At 50.8% G+C, this 18,942-nt stretch overlaps 1 protein-coding gene across 6 annotated transcripts in view; it reads left to right on the top strand.

The window, feature by feature from the left end:
• The window catches only part of Ccdc33 (coiled-coil domain containing 33), an 84,041-nt gene that overhangs the window by 42,538 nt on the left and 22,561 nt on the right, over positions 1–18,942 (top strand). For all 6 annotated transcript variants that reach the window (XM_085689119.2, XM_048424181.3, XM_048424183.3 and 3 more), the window contains exon 11: positions 10,544–10,702. In XM_085689119.2, the coding sequence (XP_085545245.2) occupies positions 10,544–10,702 (159 nt within the window). The remainder of the gene's footprint in view (positions 1–10,543; positions 10,703–18,942) is intronic.

Below are 18,942 nucleotides of genomic sequence, written 5' to 3'. Positions count from 1 at the left end.
TGCAAGAGTGAGAAAACCCACAGAGAGGTCACCGAAAGCAAAAGACTCAGGACTGCTGAGATGGCTCAAGTCTGACGGCTTGAACTGGATTCCTAGAACTCATATAAATGTGGAGGGAGAGAGCTGATTACACAAAGTTGCGCTCTGACATTTATGTGTATGTATACACACACACACACACACACACACACACACTCATGCTCAAGCTAATAATAACACGTGTGCCATGTATAATAACTAAAAATTTCAATTAAAAAATGTTTCAATCCTAAGAAAGGAGAAGCAGGGAAAGGAAAAATACATCTTTCTACGAGTATCCCAGGCCTTCTCAGGGTCTAGGATCTGTCAGTGGCCACTACCAATCTCTCGCCATCTCCCTCTGCCTCCTGCCTTGCCCCAGGACACATGTACTCTGCAACCAGAGAAGAAAAAAAGAGCTAGGTAGCCCTGGCTGGGAGGATGGTGGGGACAGGCAGGCAACAGGCAGGTGGGTAGGACTTCTCCCCTGTTGCCCAGAGGCTGGGCACAAAGGTCTCCAGTGATGAATTATTCACTGGAACTGTGCTAAGTGCAGAATTAATCCCTTTCCTTCCAGCTGGCGGCCTCACTAAATTATCCCTCCAAGTCATGCGGGAAAACGCTGCCGAATTCATTTAGCTGCTGAGTGTTTTGATCTGGGCCTTGTGATTTTAGTTTTCCCTTTCCTTAGCCCCCTTCCCCTAGAGGTGGGGGGAAAAAACGTTTTAGTAATGGATTTCTAAGAAGAAAGGAAAAGAAAAGAGACCAAGATTGGGTGTGTACCAGAAAAAAAAAAATAGTACTGGCAGAAATACAGACCCAGCAGTCAAGGATTTGTACACAGAAGTTCTACACATGTCTACATGCCCATGCAGCCACGCATGAGTGTTTACACAGCAACAGCCACATATGCACAGATTTGCATGTGCACACACCTCTTCAATGGTGCCTGCATTTAATGCATATGTACACACAGAGGTAAAATGACGGACATTTCACTCCTGTGTCGACACACACAGTCTCTCTGTAGCTCAGCTGTTCCATGGTGATGCCAACTGAGAGCTGGCCAGTAAGTGACTCATTTTGACTCTATGATGTTGAAGATCAAGTTAGGGGAGTGGCTGTGGCGATGCTGGTGTGAGTGGGCTCGTCATCAGGTCCTTGCTGCAATGACAGCCATCTATGTGCTGTACAGATATAAGGAGTATATGACATCTGTCATGCTATACAGATCTAAGGAGAATTTCCTACATGCCAGACACTGGTCAGCTCAAAATTTTCACCGTGTGACCTTGTGGATTGAAGTGGGGGCATGTCCTGGGGTTATAAAACCCGTGTTCCTCAAGGTACATTAATTCTCAACTAGTTTTGGACATGACCCAATTCTTTTATTATCCTCCCACTAAGGGTCAAATGAAGAGTGTTGAGAATTGGTGAACGGGTCAGGTGGTACTTCAGGTAGATCTAAAGGGGTCCTCTCCCTGGATCCCCATCACCTTCACTATACAGTGTCATTATTCTCACACACTTGCTAACAGTATGTGTCAACCCTTGTGTACTGGGGTTAAGAGAGAGTACATTAAACAAGACCAAGAAAAAAATATTTCCCTTTATAGACATCAGAGGATGGAGAATGGAATGAACACATAGGTTCATGAGTAGATACTGGTTAACGATATACAGCCTAATGTTCCCTGAGATGATAAAGTCCAGAGTCCCTGGAAAGGCTATTTGGCATCCCAATCTGAGTAAAGTTGGAGCTTAGCTACTGTGAGAGACCAGGATCCTTCCATCTTGATGTTACACCTTAGAGCAGACTTCAGCTTTGTGGTCCATGCTATACTCCACCACGTGTGGTCTATGGGCCAGTGATGGCAGACTCAGAACAAGGACCACCCAGTAATTCCTCCCAGCACAGCCTAAAAGCTCCAGGAGTCACCACCAGGGACAAAGTGCCAGCATCCTGTGTGCATTCCAGCTGCACAGAGGAGCTCGAGGTGGTAGGTGTCTGGGGACACCTGACCAACACAACTGACAAGTCTGTCCTTGGGTAACTCCTTGCATGTGGCCAGGATGGGCATAGCAAGGAAGGACTTCCTGCCTGAGGGCTGAAGGTTCAGCACAGGTTGTTGTAGCTCCTTGGTCACTTGCCAAGCTCAGTCTGCCATACCCATGGTTTCTGTGGCAGCCACTCTCAGAGATCAGGGACAGGAGTGTGGTAGGATGTCCAAAGGGAGGCAGCAGAGGTCTCTCTCAACAAATCTGGACAGGAACATCTTCGGCCACAACCACCACTGTCGGTGGTTATCCTGCCCTCTCGCCTTGCTTTGCCATGACAGCAAGCTCACTCCCCTTAGCAACAGCCCCGCATGACACAGCAGCTGACTCTGAGAGGCTCTTGGACTGAGATCCCCTGCCTCTCCTGGGTCTCCCCTTGCACCATGCTCCCAGCTTCGCCCTCTGTAGCTGCAGCACACCCCAGCAAGCCTTCCGCATGGTTGGCACTGTCAGTCAGCAGGCATGCTGGCAGATTGATCAGCTACCGCAGCCTGCCAGCTCAGTGATTGGCAAGCATTAACTCTGGGTTGGAATATTATGCTTCAGAGGGGATTGTCAGTGGCGGGGGTGTGGGGGTGGGGGTTATCCCGATGTATTGCTTCTCTGTGGGTGTTTGCTGCCTCTGTAGATCTGTCTGAAGCTGGAGTTGTATTGTAGGAGACTGCCTGAACAAAACATGCAGGCGTGTGAACTCCAATACATGCGCCCGGTCCTCTCGTCCATGAAGTCAGTAAAGTGGACTTTGGAGGATGTAGGCACTAAGAATTCATGAGCCCAGGGCCACTCCACAGACAGGCAGGAATCAACCTTTGGCCTCCTGCTTTTCCCCTTTGATCTCAACCTTTTCTCTTTGAAGAGGTGGATGTGTTGTTCCTCACCCCACAAGAGGGTTTGCTTCTCCAAGCAAGGCAGCCTGCCTTCTTTTAATAATTCCACCACATCCTGGGTGCCCTCCAGCTTTCAGGCAGCCCCTTTGAAGTGCAGCCCAAGATGAGCAGATCTCCCTCACCTGACCCTGGCATTCACAGAGTAGGTGTTGAGTGGGCCCATTCTTGCCTCTGCCAGGAAATGCACCTCCCTTTAAGTGAAACAGGATGGGGCCACATGAGCACTGTGGTCTTAGGGACAGTTCCCTCTATTAGGGTTAGGATTCAAGATTCAGTGGCTGACCAGGATTGAGGGACACCAGGCAGGCAGAGATCAGGCTTCTTGTGTGTTGCCACCCCTCCTTAGCCTGCAACATTTAAGGACACGGGGAAGACTTGGAGCCCCTTGGATGCGGGGAATCTCTTACAAGGAGGTGCATTTAAGGCCCTGCTCTTAGAGATAGATGGCAGACACAGTCCCTTTGACTCTCCACCCTCTTTCTCTCTCCCTGTAAGTGTGGTAGAGCAACACTTGAGGCCATGAAAAGGGACCACCCTGGTGCCTTCATTACAAAGCCCTCTCTGGCTACCAGCCAAGGGCAAAGTCAGCCAGGTGCCTAGAGAGACATGGCAGAGGACAAATACAATCAGACAGGTTTTGGATGAACTCTTTGAAAACGCCATGTGATTGCTTTGAGTTGGTCCTTAGAGAAATCTTGACCCCAAACTGCTTCCATTTCCCCACCAAACTCATTTGCCAGAACAGCCAGTATCCAGAGGGACACGACTCTCCTCTGTTAGTCTGTCCTAGGGAAGATCCTATTCCCGTTCTCAAAGTGTCCAGCTCTGAAAACAACATCATAGGAGGAGGATGGGCCCAGAAAAGAGACACTTCCCCTTCCAGCATTTCACAAAATCCCTGGCTGCCTTCCCTGCGGTCCCCTGTGCTCTCTGTCCTCACTCCTTCAGGCTAGATGGCAGGATACAGAAAGTTCTGGCCCATCCCTCTCTCACAGTACCCTTCCCTCACAGGCTCAGGTCCAGTCCAGGGGGGCTTCCTATCCAAGGTGAAGAGACAATGGACAGGTGTGCATGGTTAAACAAAAGGTTTCAGGTACAAGGTGTGGGGCAGGGATTGTCACCCTTCTTCCAAGCTTCTCACCTTCTTTTTCTCTTTCTTGAGTTGCCTTCATGGGTGCTACATGCTCTGAGGACAATATGGTCTCCCATGTCTCTCTTCCCATACAGCCTACCTCAGAGAAGAGGGAGTCTAGTACTTCTTCCAACACACACACACACACACACACACACACACACACACACACACACACACACACACACGGTGCTATAGACTCTTCTGGCTTGCTTCTCATGACAGGAGCTCCCTCACTTCCTGACAGAAGCCTTCTCTTGTAAGCCTCCTCCTTCCCCTCTGCGTTCCATCCCCAGCCCATCTCCAGGGAGCTCATGTCCATGTCAGGCCTCCCAGCACCTGCAAATTTGGTTGTTGGTTTTCTATTTTTGAAACAGTGTCTCAGTGTGTATCCCAGGCTGGCCTCAAATTTATCCTACAGCTTCAGCTTTCTGAGGGCTGGGGTTACAAGTATGCTTCTACCACAACCTCCCCAGCCTGAGCCAACCCTCCCTCTTTATGGGACCATCACACATTTCACTTCTGAGTCCCATACTCCTGCTTATCTACTCTAGACATTCTTCTCTTAAAATGTCCTCCAAGACAATGGAGCGCCATAGGCAGGACTAGGTGGCACAAGACCACCACTCCTTTTCTAAATGCATGTCCCCCTTTCGTGCAGCCAGAGTCTGCTCATTTGAATCCTTCCAAGGCAGCGAGGGTCACTGAAGTACGAAGTCCAGGCTGTGGCACCTGAGTAGGACAGCCCACTTCTGCTCTTTCAAAGTCAGAGAAGCTACAATATGCTTACAGTATCTCACCGTCATCTCAGCCCATTTTCTAGGCTTAAGGTCACTTTAGATGCTGATTTTATAACATACTGAGAGTCCATTCCCCCACCCCCGTCTGCTACCTCAGGGTCCAGGTCACTCATGATTATAGTCAGGATGTTCAACCTGTGACACACAGGGCACATCTTCAGACCTGGCTCTCCTCGGAGCTTTTGTTTCCTCATCTGTAAAGGGAATTGTAATCCTACATACAGGTGATGAGGAGAGAACTGGGGCCCGTGCTGAGGCCCAGCTCAGGGTCCTGCAAGCCCTCAGGAGGGGGCTCTCAGCACTGTGTACCAGAGCCGCTGACAAGCATACTGAGTTCAGAGATGGGAGCAGGGCATTAGGCTAGGGAAATATCAGAACCCCACTAATCCATCACTCAGCACCTGCCCCTGATGACAGCTGCTCCACCGGCTTTCAGTTCATACAGACGTCAGAAAGTCTTGTCGAGTGCTGAAGATAAACATCACCAGCTCCACCTTTGTTTTCACAGCAATTTCCGCCGTGTGTGTGTGTGTGTGTGTGTGTGTGTGTGTGTGTGTGTGTGTGTATGATTGAGATCCATAGCGTGCACATGGAGGTCAGAGGACAATTTGCAGGAGTCAGTTCTAACGCGGGTTGTCAGACTTGATGGCAAAGACCTTTCCCTCCTGAGTCATCGCTCAGCTCTCACAGAAAATTTTCTGAGAAGCAAAAATTAAGAAAGTGATTATCTCTCTCTCCAGAGTTAAATGTGTAGAATTACCCTGACTAAAGCAGGGCTATGGAAGAAATGGATACATAAAGACTTGCTTCTGGTTCTGAGACCAAGATCCAAGCTGCTTCTGGTGCCAGTAATTCAGGAGTCCTGACTCAGCTCATCTCAAATTTCTCACAAGCCTCTGGACCATTGTTGCCTTGAGAACATGAGCCTGAGATGCCTCTCAAGAAACAGTGTCCTAAGTCAGCATGCTGGGCAGGTTGAGGAGCCTGGAGGTTTGGAACATCCTCTTGCTGCTTTCCTTACAAGCTCAATGCATAATTTGTTGGTCAAGAACATGAGAGAAAGAAATAGAGTAGGTGCTTTTAGAAAAACTTCTAAGAAAGTGAGAGCTGGCCTAGGGATTCTCCCCAACTCAAGACCAGACCACTCAATCTAGCCTAGTCCTCCAGCCAAGCCAGATGGATCCCTGGCCCAGCCAAGATCATGTGTATGTAAGTTCATTGGGGTTCTGCTTATTTGGGCCCTGACCTGCACCTAGCAAGAAAGCACTCCAACAGATTATCACCACCTGTGCATCCAGCATGAGGCGCTACACTGAGAATACAAGGCCAGGGGAAGTGTCACCCAGAGGCAAGGCATGGGTTATACTTCGTCACCCAGAGGCAAGGCATGGGTTATACTTCGGACAGTGGCTTGGGAATTGGGAAAGCAGTGGTGTATCAGAGACCAGCATATGTAATAACATGGAGGCTTGTGGGACATACGGATACTGGGACTTGTAACTGGGACCCAGATTGTGGAAGGACTGGGTGAGTGCCAGGACACAAGGTTTGGACTTTGCCAAAAGATAATGGGCAACTATAGAAAATCCTTGAGCAGCAATAGTGTATAGTTCTGTCCAGATGTGAACAGGGCTGATGAAGGTAGGGAGAAATGATTTCTGTAATCATTTTTCCATGAATGAAGAGTGAATGCGCCCACAGTCCATCCACTAAGCCACAGGCGGGGCTGCATTTAATCCTAACACCCCAACAGAATTAAAAAAATAAAATCTTTACCAACCCCATCCTAACCCCTGCTTTGGAAGGCCAGGAGTAGACACCATTTTCTGAGAGATATACCATGGCTCCATTGAATATTAACACGTGGACCCTTTTGGGCTGGGAGAGCAACTCAGATGCTCAAACCTGTCACAGCTGCAGCAGCCCTCAGGATGCCATAAATGAGACTGGCCATATGCATGGGAGGCAAGCCCTCTTGAAGGGCTTGCCGCTGTCTGAGCCTCGCCTACAGCTGAAGAGATAAGAACCTACAACTGCAGCCCACAGGAAATGACAAAGCGGTGACTGATCACGGAGCCGCTGCACAGGGCTCATTATGGTGCTTGCCAGCGGGCGAGCCACCCTTATCAGGGAGAAAATTGTATCAGGCCTCCTGAATTACTAGCGATTGGAAGCAGATTTCTTGGGACGCACTTTGTTAGATACCTAATGAGCGGAATACAGGAGAGCAGAGCCCTCAGTCTGGCGGGGCGGGGGACAAATGTCTTTGTTAAACAGAATTTGTCAGTTTCCGCTCCAGGCTCCCTGGGGAGGGTTCAGGGCCAGCTAATTGAATTAAGAGCCTGTGTTCCCCACCAAGAAAGCTCAAGGCGGGGCAAGAGGCGGGCTGGCCGGAAGGCGGGCACTTTCAGCACCAGGGACAGCAGCTGCAGCCGGGTTGCTTTGTAATTGCCAGGGCAAGCAGGAGCTGTTGCATTTTGCATGACCAGGGATGTAGGGAACGGAGTACGGAGGAGGGCAGCAGAAGTATTGAGGGTAGGGCGGGGAGAGAGGTGACCTAAAACGCTAACAACTTGGAATGCCATTGGCCCAGGCTGTCTCGACAGACCCCACTCTGCTGGTTAGAGTGCCTGCTGAACATCTTCTCCCACCATGTTTCTCACACGGTGTGCGGCAGCTGGCACAGCACAGGAGCTGGGCTGGGCGCTGAGTCTGAGCTGGTGCATGGCCACGCATCTCTTTGAGCTTTCAAAGTCAGTCTCCAATTACAGTCCTAATGAAGCAGGATCTGCTACCACCACGGAGCTACAGACTGAGGGGCCACTTGTCAGCCCCATGCTGCCCCAGCAGACCTGCCAAATAGAAAAGCAAATAAACAAGCTTGTGGGGTGAGCATACAGGAGAGAATGGGGTTAGCAGAGCCAAGCAAGGCCTGAATTGGCAATTCATCCGCAAGGCTTTGCTCTCTCCCGCCCCCTCCTACTCTGCCTGCTTTCCTTCCCTCCCCCTCAGGATACTCCCCTGCCTAGCAGAGACTGGTGGAGTGAATTCACTGTTCTGGACAGAAAGTCTCATTTTTTTATCTATCTTTCTAATGAAATTAAAGGAATTTATGATATTAAAAGAATTTATACATAGTATCAGAATCTACCTAAAAATATCTAGTGAGTGTGTAACTGACCCAAAAACATCAGTTCCACATCACTGAGTTGGCCTAGCTGGTCCTGGGACCATACAGGATGGACAGCAGGGAGACAGGCAGTGGGGGAGGGGACTCCCTCGGCAATTGTCCCGGCTTTCTGTAATGACTGGGCCACCTCTGGAGACCTCTTTTGATTTCATTACTCCTACTTCCTCCTCTAACTGGATTAGATGGCAGTCTATGAAATCCAGGGCATTGAGATTGGCTTTCTGCCTGGAAATGAGGAGAAATGTCATTACAGGTCCTGAATCAGCATTTCACCCAAGCTTGGACCCACCTGGTCACTAGGGAGGTGGTTTTTGCCCTGACTAGGCTAGTTGTTCCTATTTTTCTACCACCCACTCATCATTTTACCCAGTAAGCAATACATAGCTCTCCCTCTGTAGTCAGTGTGATGTTCATCATTTTAAAAATATATTTATGTGTATGAGTACTTTGCCTGCAACATTCCTATATACCACATGCATGCCTAGCATCCACAGAAGCTTGGTCATGGGTCCTGCAAATTGGGAATAGAACCTAGATTCTCTGAAAGAGCAGGCAGTGCTTCCCGTCCCCAAGTGTTCAAAATTTCTGAATAGGAGACAGATGTACTTTTCCTTATCCAAAGTCTCACTTAGAAAACCCAAAACTGTGTGAGTCGGATGCTGCACTGGGCACTTCCAGAGCATAGAAGACTCCATGTCATTTGGGAAACAATTAAGTGAATCCTGCCCCTCTTCACAGGAGAAGATGAGGCAGGAAGCTGGGCTGGTGTTCACAGATATAAATGGCCGGCTGAAGTCAGCCTTAGGTCACCGAATGCATCCCTCTTCATACCAAGAACATTTACAGATTTTCTCTTAGGAATTGTCTATTTTATACCCATTCAAACGAGAAGGAATTGGAGTCTAGAATGTCCCAGATGATTCCATGTATGTGTGAGCAACCCCTAACCCTGCTGACCTAAGCCTGTAAAAGCCCTGTGTTATAATGCATTTCTGAACCCCAAATTATATGGCACATAAAGAAATCATTGTAAACACCTCAGTGTTCGAGTACAGCATCTTCATCTCAATTTATGTGGTCCAGGTGTGTCAGTTTTCAGGCAGCGTCCACTTAGTGAGGTACACCCATGCCCTCCTCACTCCAGACACAGAGGCACCTGGAGTCCCATGAACGTTCCTCCTGTTTGTGCCCAGGGCTCCATTTGCATCTAGCAAAACACCACCCGGTGAATAAATACGTTTATACTGAGACTGAGTGAGGATTCCACCAGTTAACGCGGGGTGAGATTGCATCACATTTGAGGCCTCTGCAAACCCTGAGACTGTGTGATGCTTTAAATAAACAAAAAGCAGCTGGGAGAACTAACAGTGGGTTTCAAATAAGTTTTCAATTCTGTTCTGTGTCTGTTCATGTACATGCCAACGTGGATCACCGTGCCTGTGTGGAGGTCAAGGGACAACACGCAGGAGATGGCTCTCTCCTTCCACTGCCTGGGTCCCAGGGATCAAACTCACATCGTCAGACTTGGCAGCATTACCCGTGTAGCCATTTCACCAGCCCCCAAACAAGTTTTAAAATGATGACCCCCACAAAAAGACCCGCTGACACATGCCCCTAAGTCCAAGGAACATAAAGTTTTGTTAGGAAAAACAAACTAGCCTAGAGCCACAGAGCCATGTGAAAGTACAGGTAGCCAATGCTGGGCTGGAAGAACTCAGAAAACTTTTGATCAAGAAAGGACAGAGACGGAGGGCTTCTTCCTGAGGGAGGAGGAGGGAGATGAGAGGCAGTCATGAAGAAGGGTTCACCAAGGTGCTCAGAGAGACACTCTAAGGGGTGGTGGAGCTGAGTGATGATAGAGGTGAGCTGGAAACGGGGTGAAAAGAGCGGGTCATTTTAGAACTTATCACCAGATTGGCACGGAAGCCATCGGTGGCGTACTCATGGAGCCCCTGCAGTAAACAAGACACTGGGGAGACTAGTGCCCTTGCTTACATGAACTGCAGTCTTGGTGTAAATACTGGGAGAAGGCAGAGAGAATCCATAATGAAACCCATCGTTTGGAAGGTGTTTTCCTAGTGTAATCACTGGGAACACTGTGAAATGGTATGCTATGAGTGATGGGGTTACTTTGGAGTTGGGGTGTGGTCTCTGTGTCAAGGGGCAGAGCTTCTCCAAAAAGATTATACAAGGGCAGGACTCAGATGATGGTAAGGGGGCAGTTGTATAAGCATCCCCGGGTAGAGAAAAAAATCAAATCAAAGGTCCTGAGGCAGGGAATCACTTGGCTTGTGGAGGAACTGCAGGACACTGCGGCTGGGACCCAGGAAACAAGGGGCAGGGGGCAGGGAGTATCCAGAGGATGGGTGTGCAGGGCCTGCTGACTAAGCCAGGAAGCTTGGGGTGTAGCAGGCACCATGGAAGGGCCGGCTCAAAGTCTCTCTCCATCTTTTTTTAGAGGCCAGAAAACTTCTTGACACTAAGCAACAGCAAGGGTCTGCCCACCCTGAACCTGAAGATTCTAGATGAGAATCTTGGTGCCATTCGTGAGTCCTGGTCCATGAGCTCCCCAGACTCTTCTCAGGAAGCAGAGGAGCCTCAGACATTACATGAGATGGTGAGTGCCTCTCCATAGGACATGGAGGACTTGTGCCATGATGGTACAATGGGAAAGGAGGCTCAAGAGCCACCCCTGAGGTCACTCCTCAGGCGGCAAGTGGTTCACCCCTTTGCACAACCCCCCCTCAAAGATGAGCCAGTGGGAGGAAGATGAGACTCCCCTCTGCGGCTTCTTCATCTTTTAGGTGGGCTCTTATGGGATTTATGAGAAATCCTTATAATGCCTGCTCAGTCATGTTCAACTCAGAGTATGTCCCTCAGGCCGTGGGACGCCCCCAAGAGACAAACTGTACCTTATAAAGGAGGCAGTATACTATGTTCAGGGGCGGTCTGTGTCTTGATCTTGGGACCTGGCCTCAGGATGGGTCACTTTTGAGCCTTAACCTCTTGGTACAGACAGCAAAAGAGTACACACTCAAGCTGCGTGGTGGTGGTGCACGCCTTTAATTCCAGCACTCGGGAGGCAGGGGCAGGTGAATCTCTGTGAGTTTGAGGCCAGTCTAGTCTATAAGAGCTAGTTCCAGGGCAGGTTCCAAAGCTACAGAGAAACACTGTCTCGAAAAACTAGAAGAGAGAGAGAGAAAGAAAGAGAGAGAGTACACACTCAAAAGATAATCCCGCTGAAGTCCACTGCCCCAGTCAATGCCCATGAGAGATGCCATGCGTGGCTTTCTATGGACATCCACAGTGGATCCCACGAGCAAATGCTACTCCAAAGTACCCAAGGCAAGGACTTAGGCAAAGCCACAAATTTAATCCTTAGGTCTCCTCCTGAGGACTTGCCCCTCTTTACTGACAGTCTCTTCATCTACCCTTGGCACTTGGCACCTTTCTGAAACATGTCCCATCAGACAGTAGGAAAGGCAGCTGCCTGTTGAGTGTACCCAAGAGGAGGTCCCCACAGAGAGCACCCTCGCCAAGAGCAGAGCCTTCCTGTCCAAGCAACAGCTCTCAGAGACATTCCTAGTACACACACACCACCTTTGCCCTGTGGAGAAGCAGGGCTCAGGAGCCACCTCCAGTCCAGTCATCAGTTGCATTGAAAATGAAGGTACAGGTCTTAGCCTGGGAGATTCGGGACAGCGTGGGTAAGTCAGTTCTTGTCAACCTGCAGAACCTCATCCAGAGTGGTATAGAAGAGAAAGAAGGTTGATTTTCAAAAGCCAGGACAGTGAGAAAAAGTGAAAGGGCCACTCCAGGAAAAGGCAGATGGAAGGAGGGAGAAGGTGGTCCTCACTGGTTACCACCGGAGAACCTCAGTGAGATTCTGCCCTCACCCCACTGCCTTGCCGTGAGCCAACCAAGCCTCAGCCCTACCCAGAGCCACACCACTTCTGAGAGTAGACCCTACCTGAACATCCGGGACGTAGTGTGAGCAAACAGTGAGCCGCGCCAAGCTCCATCCCACAGCTGGGAATGGCAGGGACTCTCTGGTAAGGTCTGCGCGGCGGGCAGCAAGTCTGAGAACCTGGGTCATGCGCAATGGGAAGCACACATAACCTAATGCTGTGCCTTTGTATGTGATGGGAGACATAAAAAGGGGTGAAAAGCGAGGCTCATTGCACCTACGAAATTGATGGAGGGAGATAATGGGTGGGAGAGAAGGAGGAGGAAATCACTTTGGAAGAGCTTTTCAGGGTAGGATGGTTCTGATGGGTGGACATTTGAGGACCTGACTTTAAATGTCAGGAAGGATGGCATGACATGGATGGACAGGCCAGGTCCTCTTGACTTTTTCTTAAGGATTCAGCCAAAGGAGAAGAATTAGACTGCAGCCTGAGAAGTTAAGGTCAGCCATTAGAACAAATTATTTCTGACCAAGAATGACCACCATTGGCGTCGTGTTTTCATTTTACCGATGATGGCTATAACCTGGTCCAGAAGTAATACGATACCTGCCCGAGGTTCCCTAACCTTATCAACCCATGCTATATAGCATCCAGAGAATTCTGGGTGGCTGCAGGAGCTTGCGGTTAGCTAACCCACCTTCCTGTAAAAGGCCATGGCCCTGACCCTCTTTCCTGCCCATTCCAGTCTACTCCAGAGCCATATTAACCTTGAACCCTCCTTCAGGACTCTTGGTTTCAGCTTTTGTCTTCCTGTGCCTGATTTAGCCCTCCCACACAGCACAGGGACTCTCTCCCGCCCCTGCTCTCTCCCTGCCCCTGTTCTCTCCCCAGCCCCCTTGTCATCACTATTCCAGCTGCTCTCCTACAAACCTACAGGCCAGAGCTCAGAAAGATGAGGGCAGGGCCCAGCCATACACCTTCCCATGGCCAAGAGAACCCAGTCGCGAGTAACAGAATGTGGTTGGGTAGCAACGGGCTACAGTTCCATGCCAATCACAAGCAGCTGTGCAGCCATGGGTCACTGTTCCATGGCAACCAAAGAAAATTACATAGCAATGGATGAACTCATGTAACCAAGAGGCAGAGTGACAAGCCACAGAAGACAGCCATGGGGCCCAGGACTGTTGCTGCATAGCAATAGCCCCTGATGTAAGATGATGTCATCCAGCACTCCAGGGCAGGGAGGCATGATTGTAGGACAGAGCAAAGGCACAGCACCTGCACTTCAAGGCTCAGTTCTATAGCAGCAGATACCTGAGGAGCCCCGAGGAACCTGAGCAGCCGTGACAGTCATGAGGTATGTGACTCGGGACTTGTATCAGACAGTGTCATCAGCAGAGCCTATAGGTGAGGCAGGGAGCCTTGTGACACAGCAGTTGTTGCGAGGTGACCCAAGGATGAGTGAGTGGCCCCCTCTGCTCTCTTCTGTGGCCTTGGCCAAGCCTCTCTGCATCACCTGACTTCCATGGCGCCTCATTCTCTGTCTAGTGTCGCCGTGCAGTCCCCAGAGCCTCAAATCCATCTTATCTCTGGCTCCCTCCTGAGTCTGCTGGTGAGCACTGAGAACTGAATATTCTCTGGAAAGGGGTTCCTTGGGGACAGGGGAGCAGGTAGAAGGGATCTGGTCTGTGGCCTTTTGTGCAATGCTCCCTGCCCCTCAGAGCACACAGAGCCCAGCCAGGACTCCTACCAAGCCCAGCCATTTCTTCCCATCCCCAGACACCTAGCTCTAATGCAGTCATTCCAGGGACCATTTTTTTTCAGGGTAGTAAAAAGCTCAGTGCTGGGTGGGACCACGGAGATCAAGGGTAGAACCCACGGCAGAGCTAAGGGAAGCAATTGCATCTGTTATGAGCATCCTGGAACATACATTTCTCTGGAAATGTTCAGTTCCCAAGCCATTCTGAAAGGGACAGTTCTCCCAAGACACACTTTGCCAGCATCTTGTCCTTATCCCTAACATCTGAGCCACCTCACCCAAGCTAGCTGGTGTCTCCTGATGCCACCCCACAGGAGGTAAACCGAAGAGTTCTGTTCAGTCTTCAGAGCGGCCGATTCCACTCACGGAGACCCATGAGATATCTCCAACTCATCAGAAGCCTAGGATGACCCATGACTAGTGAGTGCCCAGTCCTATACCTAGTGAGGCCATGGGAGTAAGAGAGGGGACGGAGGCCTGAGAACTGGAGATCCCCTTCAGATAAAAATAGCCACAGACTGTCAACCACACAGAAAAGACAAGAATGAACATGTGAGGACGGACAAGCAGGAGGACATGATCCAGACAAGAGACTTTCCTAAAGGCGGGGTCAGGGGAGAAGGAGAGAGGATCTAGGAAGGCTTCCTGAAGGAAGAGGACCAAGTTTTAGACAAGATGTTCCGTGTCTTTTCCACCCAGAGGCTCGAGCAGGGTTTGTTCTGTTGACCTCCACCCCACCATTGTTCACTTACTCACTCTCTTTCTCCCCCTCCCTACCACATGTACACACACACACACACACATCCATGCCCATATGCACACGCATGCCATTGTCTTTGTATATTATCATTTCTTTCTGATTTCAGCCCTCTCTTTCCCTCCCCCTCTCTTTCTTTCCACTTCCCTCCCTCCCTCTGCCCTGCTCACAGCGGCTCTGAGTCCAACCAGGGGCCCCGCATACTAGAAAATGAATAATTGACAGGGTTGTTAAAAGATTCAGTGGACTTTTCTAAGCTCCCCATGCTGGAATAACTCATTTCTCTCATCCTCTCTTTGAAAGCCTTTCCCTTGCCTCCTCCCACCGCCTAGTCCCTACCCCACCCCCAAGCCCAAGCTTTTCTTTTCCTTTCCTGAGTCTATGAGTCCTACAAGCCTCCGTCCTTGACCCCAAGGTCCCTTTAAGTCACTAGCTGTCCTTGTCCTGTTTAAACTGCTCTTAGGGGTGGCAGGGTGACTCCCCCTGAGACGGGCCCATGTGCACATGAAGAGAAAGGATGCGGGGACTTCACCTGAGGCACAGCTGACTGAATGCAGCTCAGCCCAGGAGGTCGCTCTCCAGGCCAAGGTCACCTTCCTAGGCTGGTGCGGAGGAGCCTCTGCGGTGCCTGTCCAGTTCTCTCTCTTCATGTCCTGTGTCCTGATTGTCTGTAACATGGGAGAGCTGCTTTCTTGGGCAAAGGAGACCGGTAAGGCCTTGAGAAGGGAGGTTGGCCATGTGGCAAAGATCCCTGTGAACTGAAGCCTTTGTTCCTCCTTTGCATGGGCAAAGGGCAACCAATCTCCCTATTTAGTCTGGGCAAATCTAGCCTGGCCATCTCACACGAAACTTCCCTTCTCCAAGCCTGCCTCATTCTGAACCCCTCATATCTTCTGCCTCCTTCAATATCCCATGGCCACGGGGCACAACGTTGCTTGGTCTGGCTCCATGCTAGGCTCTGCACTCACTCTCATTGCTCCTTAAAGTAACCTTGAACTCAACCCTCCTCTCTGGGCCCCAGTTCCTGCCTCTGTCAGCAGGAGACATTGGAGAAGATGTGCCCTAGTTTCTTGAGACTCTGCAGTGTAGTTGGAGCCCCCATCCTTCCCCAGACCCCACCCAGGTGAGTGGATGCTCAAAGCTGACTTTGGCTCCTTTAGCACCACCTGGTGGCAGGTGATGCACGCTAAGCAGGAGACCTCTGTGACCACCGGTAGTAGTCACCAGGGGGAGGCACGGTGTTCTCCTAGACTCTATTCACACAGATAACAAGAAGTAGAAAAACCTCCAGTGAGGGAGAGCCTCAACCCAGGGTACCTTGGGTTGGGTAGGTACCACAGAGGTATCACAGAGGTCAAGAGGAACATCCTCAGGCCCTGAGACGACATCGTCCATTGTTACTACCACCACCCCTGCCTGGGGACCCAGATCCTATAGAATCATAGAGACAAAGGACAGAGGCGAGGTACAGAAACCCAGGCAACCAAGAACATGAGCCGCCCAGGCTTACCTCAGCGTCAAAATAGACACCTGACTGGGTGCTCTTCAGATCACACTGGCCAAGCTACCAGCCATCTTCTCCACATAGCTGCTGCTCCATCCCCTTACACCTCAGTCTCTGCTGCCCCCAGTTTCTCTGCTTCTAATCGTCTGGCCATTTTGCTCCTTGCCACTCATACAACACCCAGCTCTCTGCCCTTGACCTCTAGGTGCGTGTCCACCATGATCTTACAAAGGCCCTTCCAGGCCCCGCTCCTCCAGACTGGAGGTCATCTCAGGGCTCCTGTTCCTCCAAGCCCTGCTCCTCCAGGCTGGAGGTCGTCTCAGGGCCCTGTGCTTCTGTTCCTCCTAACCAGGGAGCCTTGTGTGCTGTGCCAAGAGGAAGGGGTTCTAAAAATAAGTGCAGAGAACATGCAAAAGTCCCCAGCTGTCAGAGCCCTCCGCAGCTTCTTCTCTTTCCTGTGCCTCCCTTTGCTTCCTCCTCAGTTCACACTGCAGGAGCACACACGTGCGCGCGTGCACACACACACACACACACACACACACACACACGCACGCACACCGGAGAGATGGAGGGGAAAGAGGGGAAAAAAGAAAAAGGGAGGAGAGAGGGAAGAGAAGGAGGGAGAGGCAGGCACAGAGAGTGGGAGGTGGGGGAGAAGTGGGAGAGGCAGAGAGGAGAGGAAAGGGAGGAAAGAGAGGCTGGAAAGGGAGGAGCGAAGCTGTCATCCTGCAAGAGGGTCTGTTGTCTCTCCTGCAGACTCAGCTCCGCCTGACACCCACAGCTCTAACAGGTTGTCTCAAGTCTACCTCCAGAGCTGTGTGAGGTTAGAGAAAGTCTTGCACCTCTCTGATCCTGCCTCCTCATTGTTAAAGGGAAGGACTATTGTCTCTTTGCTCCCTCTTGAGGCTGAGGGGAAGACTAACAGGCGTGTGGACAGGAGGGCAATGGAAACAGCCCCAGTGTCCAGGCTATAGGGGCATTTAGAGTGAAAAGCACCGACATGAATCTCCAGGTCTTCCGCTATAACTCTATCTCCAGAAAGCCTGCCCCCAGACCCCTGCTTACAGTTCCTCATCTCCCCCACCCCCATTGCATCTCAGGCGGGCCATTCCCATTCTCCATCCATCACCTGAGACTAAAGAGATTAATAAACGAGACTCATAACTCAGCTACTGGGATGCACCAGATATTTACGGCTGCGTTTCAATTTGCAGAGAGATTAAGTGTTTGTCGATTTATTGTCTCTTGGTGGGTGTACGCGGGGAGCAGGAAAGCTGAGCAAGGCCCCCTGCTGGCCAGCTCCCCTCCCCCGCTCCCACTCCCTCCCAACCTCCATTCCTAGAGCTGGGTGGAAAGCGGTGCTGGTGCTGTCCAGCTTCAAAGCTTCTGCCCACTGGAGGGCCTTGACCCAGCTAACCAGAGAGACAGAAGGCCTTGACTTAAGGTGAAAGCCACCCCCGCACTACGAAACTGACATCTAGATACCCAAGGGCCCAGCATCCCCTGCCCTGCAGTGACTGTGTCAAGCAATAGGTGAAGTCACACACTTCCAGAAGGCCAAATACCAAATAGCTTCATGGTTCACTCCTAAGGCCGGGGATGGCTGTTCAGGACATACACAGAACTGCCATTTATACCCTCTCTTGGACCTAAAGACACTGGGGGTTGCCTGGAGACATCTCTGCAGTGATTGATCAGGGAGAGCCTGCAGGGGCCCAGAAAAATGAGTCAGTCTGAAAAAGCTGGGAGAAAGGAGAACCCTCAGGGGCCAAGGGGCAGAGATGGCTTGAGCCCAGTGCGGGGGGGGGGGGGGGGGGGGAGGGGAGGCTCAAGGATCATGACAGGTCTTGATGCATCCTGGGACTGAAAGCCTTAAGAGCGCCTCTCCTTCATGCACCCCGGCTGCTTCTCACCTCCCCAAGGTCTAGCGTGTGCATTCATTCATTCAGCCAGCTTTTCTAGCATCTTCTTTGTGCCAAGCCTTGTGACCTTACTGCAAGGAACCCACCAACAATTTGGGCAGTTCTAAATGCCACTCCGCCTCTCTGATGTCATTCCTACTTACCTCCTGAGAGCTCTGAGAGGACTGAGGAGTGGGCTGCAGTGCACCGGGAACGCTAAGGAGCTGTCCCTACTCAGGAGGCTTGCTGATGATGTGGATGTTCAGGGAATCTTTTAGACTGAGGGGAGCAAAGGGAGACAGCACAGCTGACCAGGCCTCTCTGAAGCCCCTCCTCAAGTGACAGTCTAGGATGTTGGTGCTCAGAGGCCCCAGGTGAGCAGAGTGAACACAGGAAATGGGAGGAGAGGATGTTAGGGACCAGGACACAGTCTTCTCCCAGGACTGAATCTAACCTTAACCCCACTAGCTTTGTCTGGCAGGGATCACTTCATATGCCTCAGGGTGGGGGCAGATGTCACTGGGACAACAGAGAGTGAGAGCAGAAGCCAAGTGTGAACTGTGATCAATCTGGCTTCACTAGTGGCAGGGAGACAGTCAGTTTGTTCCTGAGAGAGGAACCTGCTGCCCTGCTGAGCAGAAATGTGAGTGTGTGTCTGTCTGTCTGTCTGTCTGTCTGTCTGTCTGTCTGTGTACCGTACACATGGGCACCACATTCTCATCTTTCCTGAGCCTGACCAAGATCTCACTAAGAGACCACATCCCTTCCCTTCTAGACCTCTCTTTATCTATCCATGAAATGGGGAGAACACAGACCTCTCTAGGAAGGAGAGAGGAAGTCTTCCAGGTATAGGGCAGAGAACTGAAGGGCTGTTGGGGTATGCCTTGGCCGACTCAGGACCTGGCCCGAGTATCTGAAAGATCTGTCTAAGAGATGCTGAGGAGGGGAGACCACCCACAGCAAGAGCCCCCAGAGGCAGGAGAGATTACCCTCAGAGAGAACTCTGGGTGACATGGGGAGATATGTGT

Source organism: Myodes glareolus, chromosome 4, assembly GCF_982192425.1.
Source record: "Myodes glareolus chromosome 4, mMyoGla1.1, whole genome shotgun sequence".
In the NCBI taxonomy this organism is placed as follows: domain Eukaryota; kingdom Metazoa; phylum Chordata; class Mammalia; order Rodentia; family Cricetidae; genus Myodes; species Myodes glareolus.
Note: the sequence above shows the minus strand (reverse complement) of the source record. Positions and strands in the feature narration are given on the sequence as shown.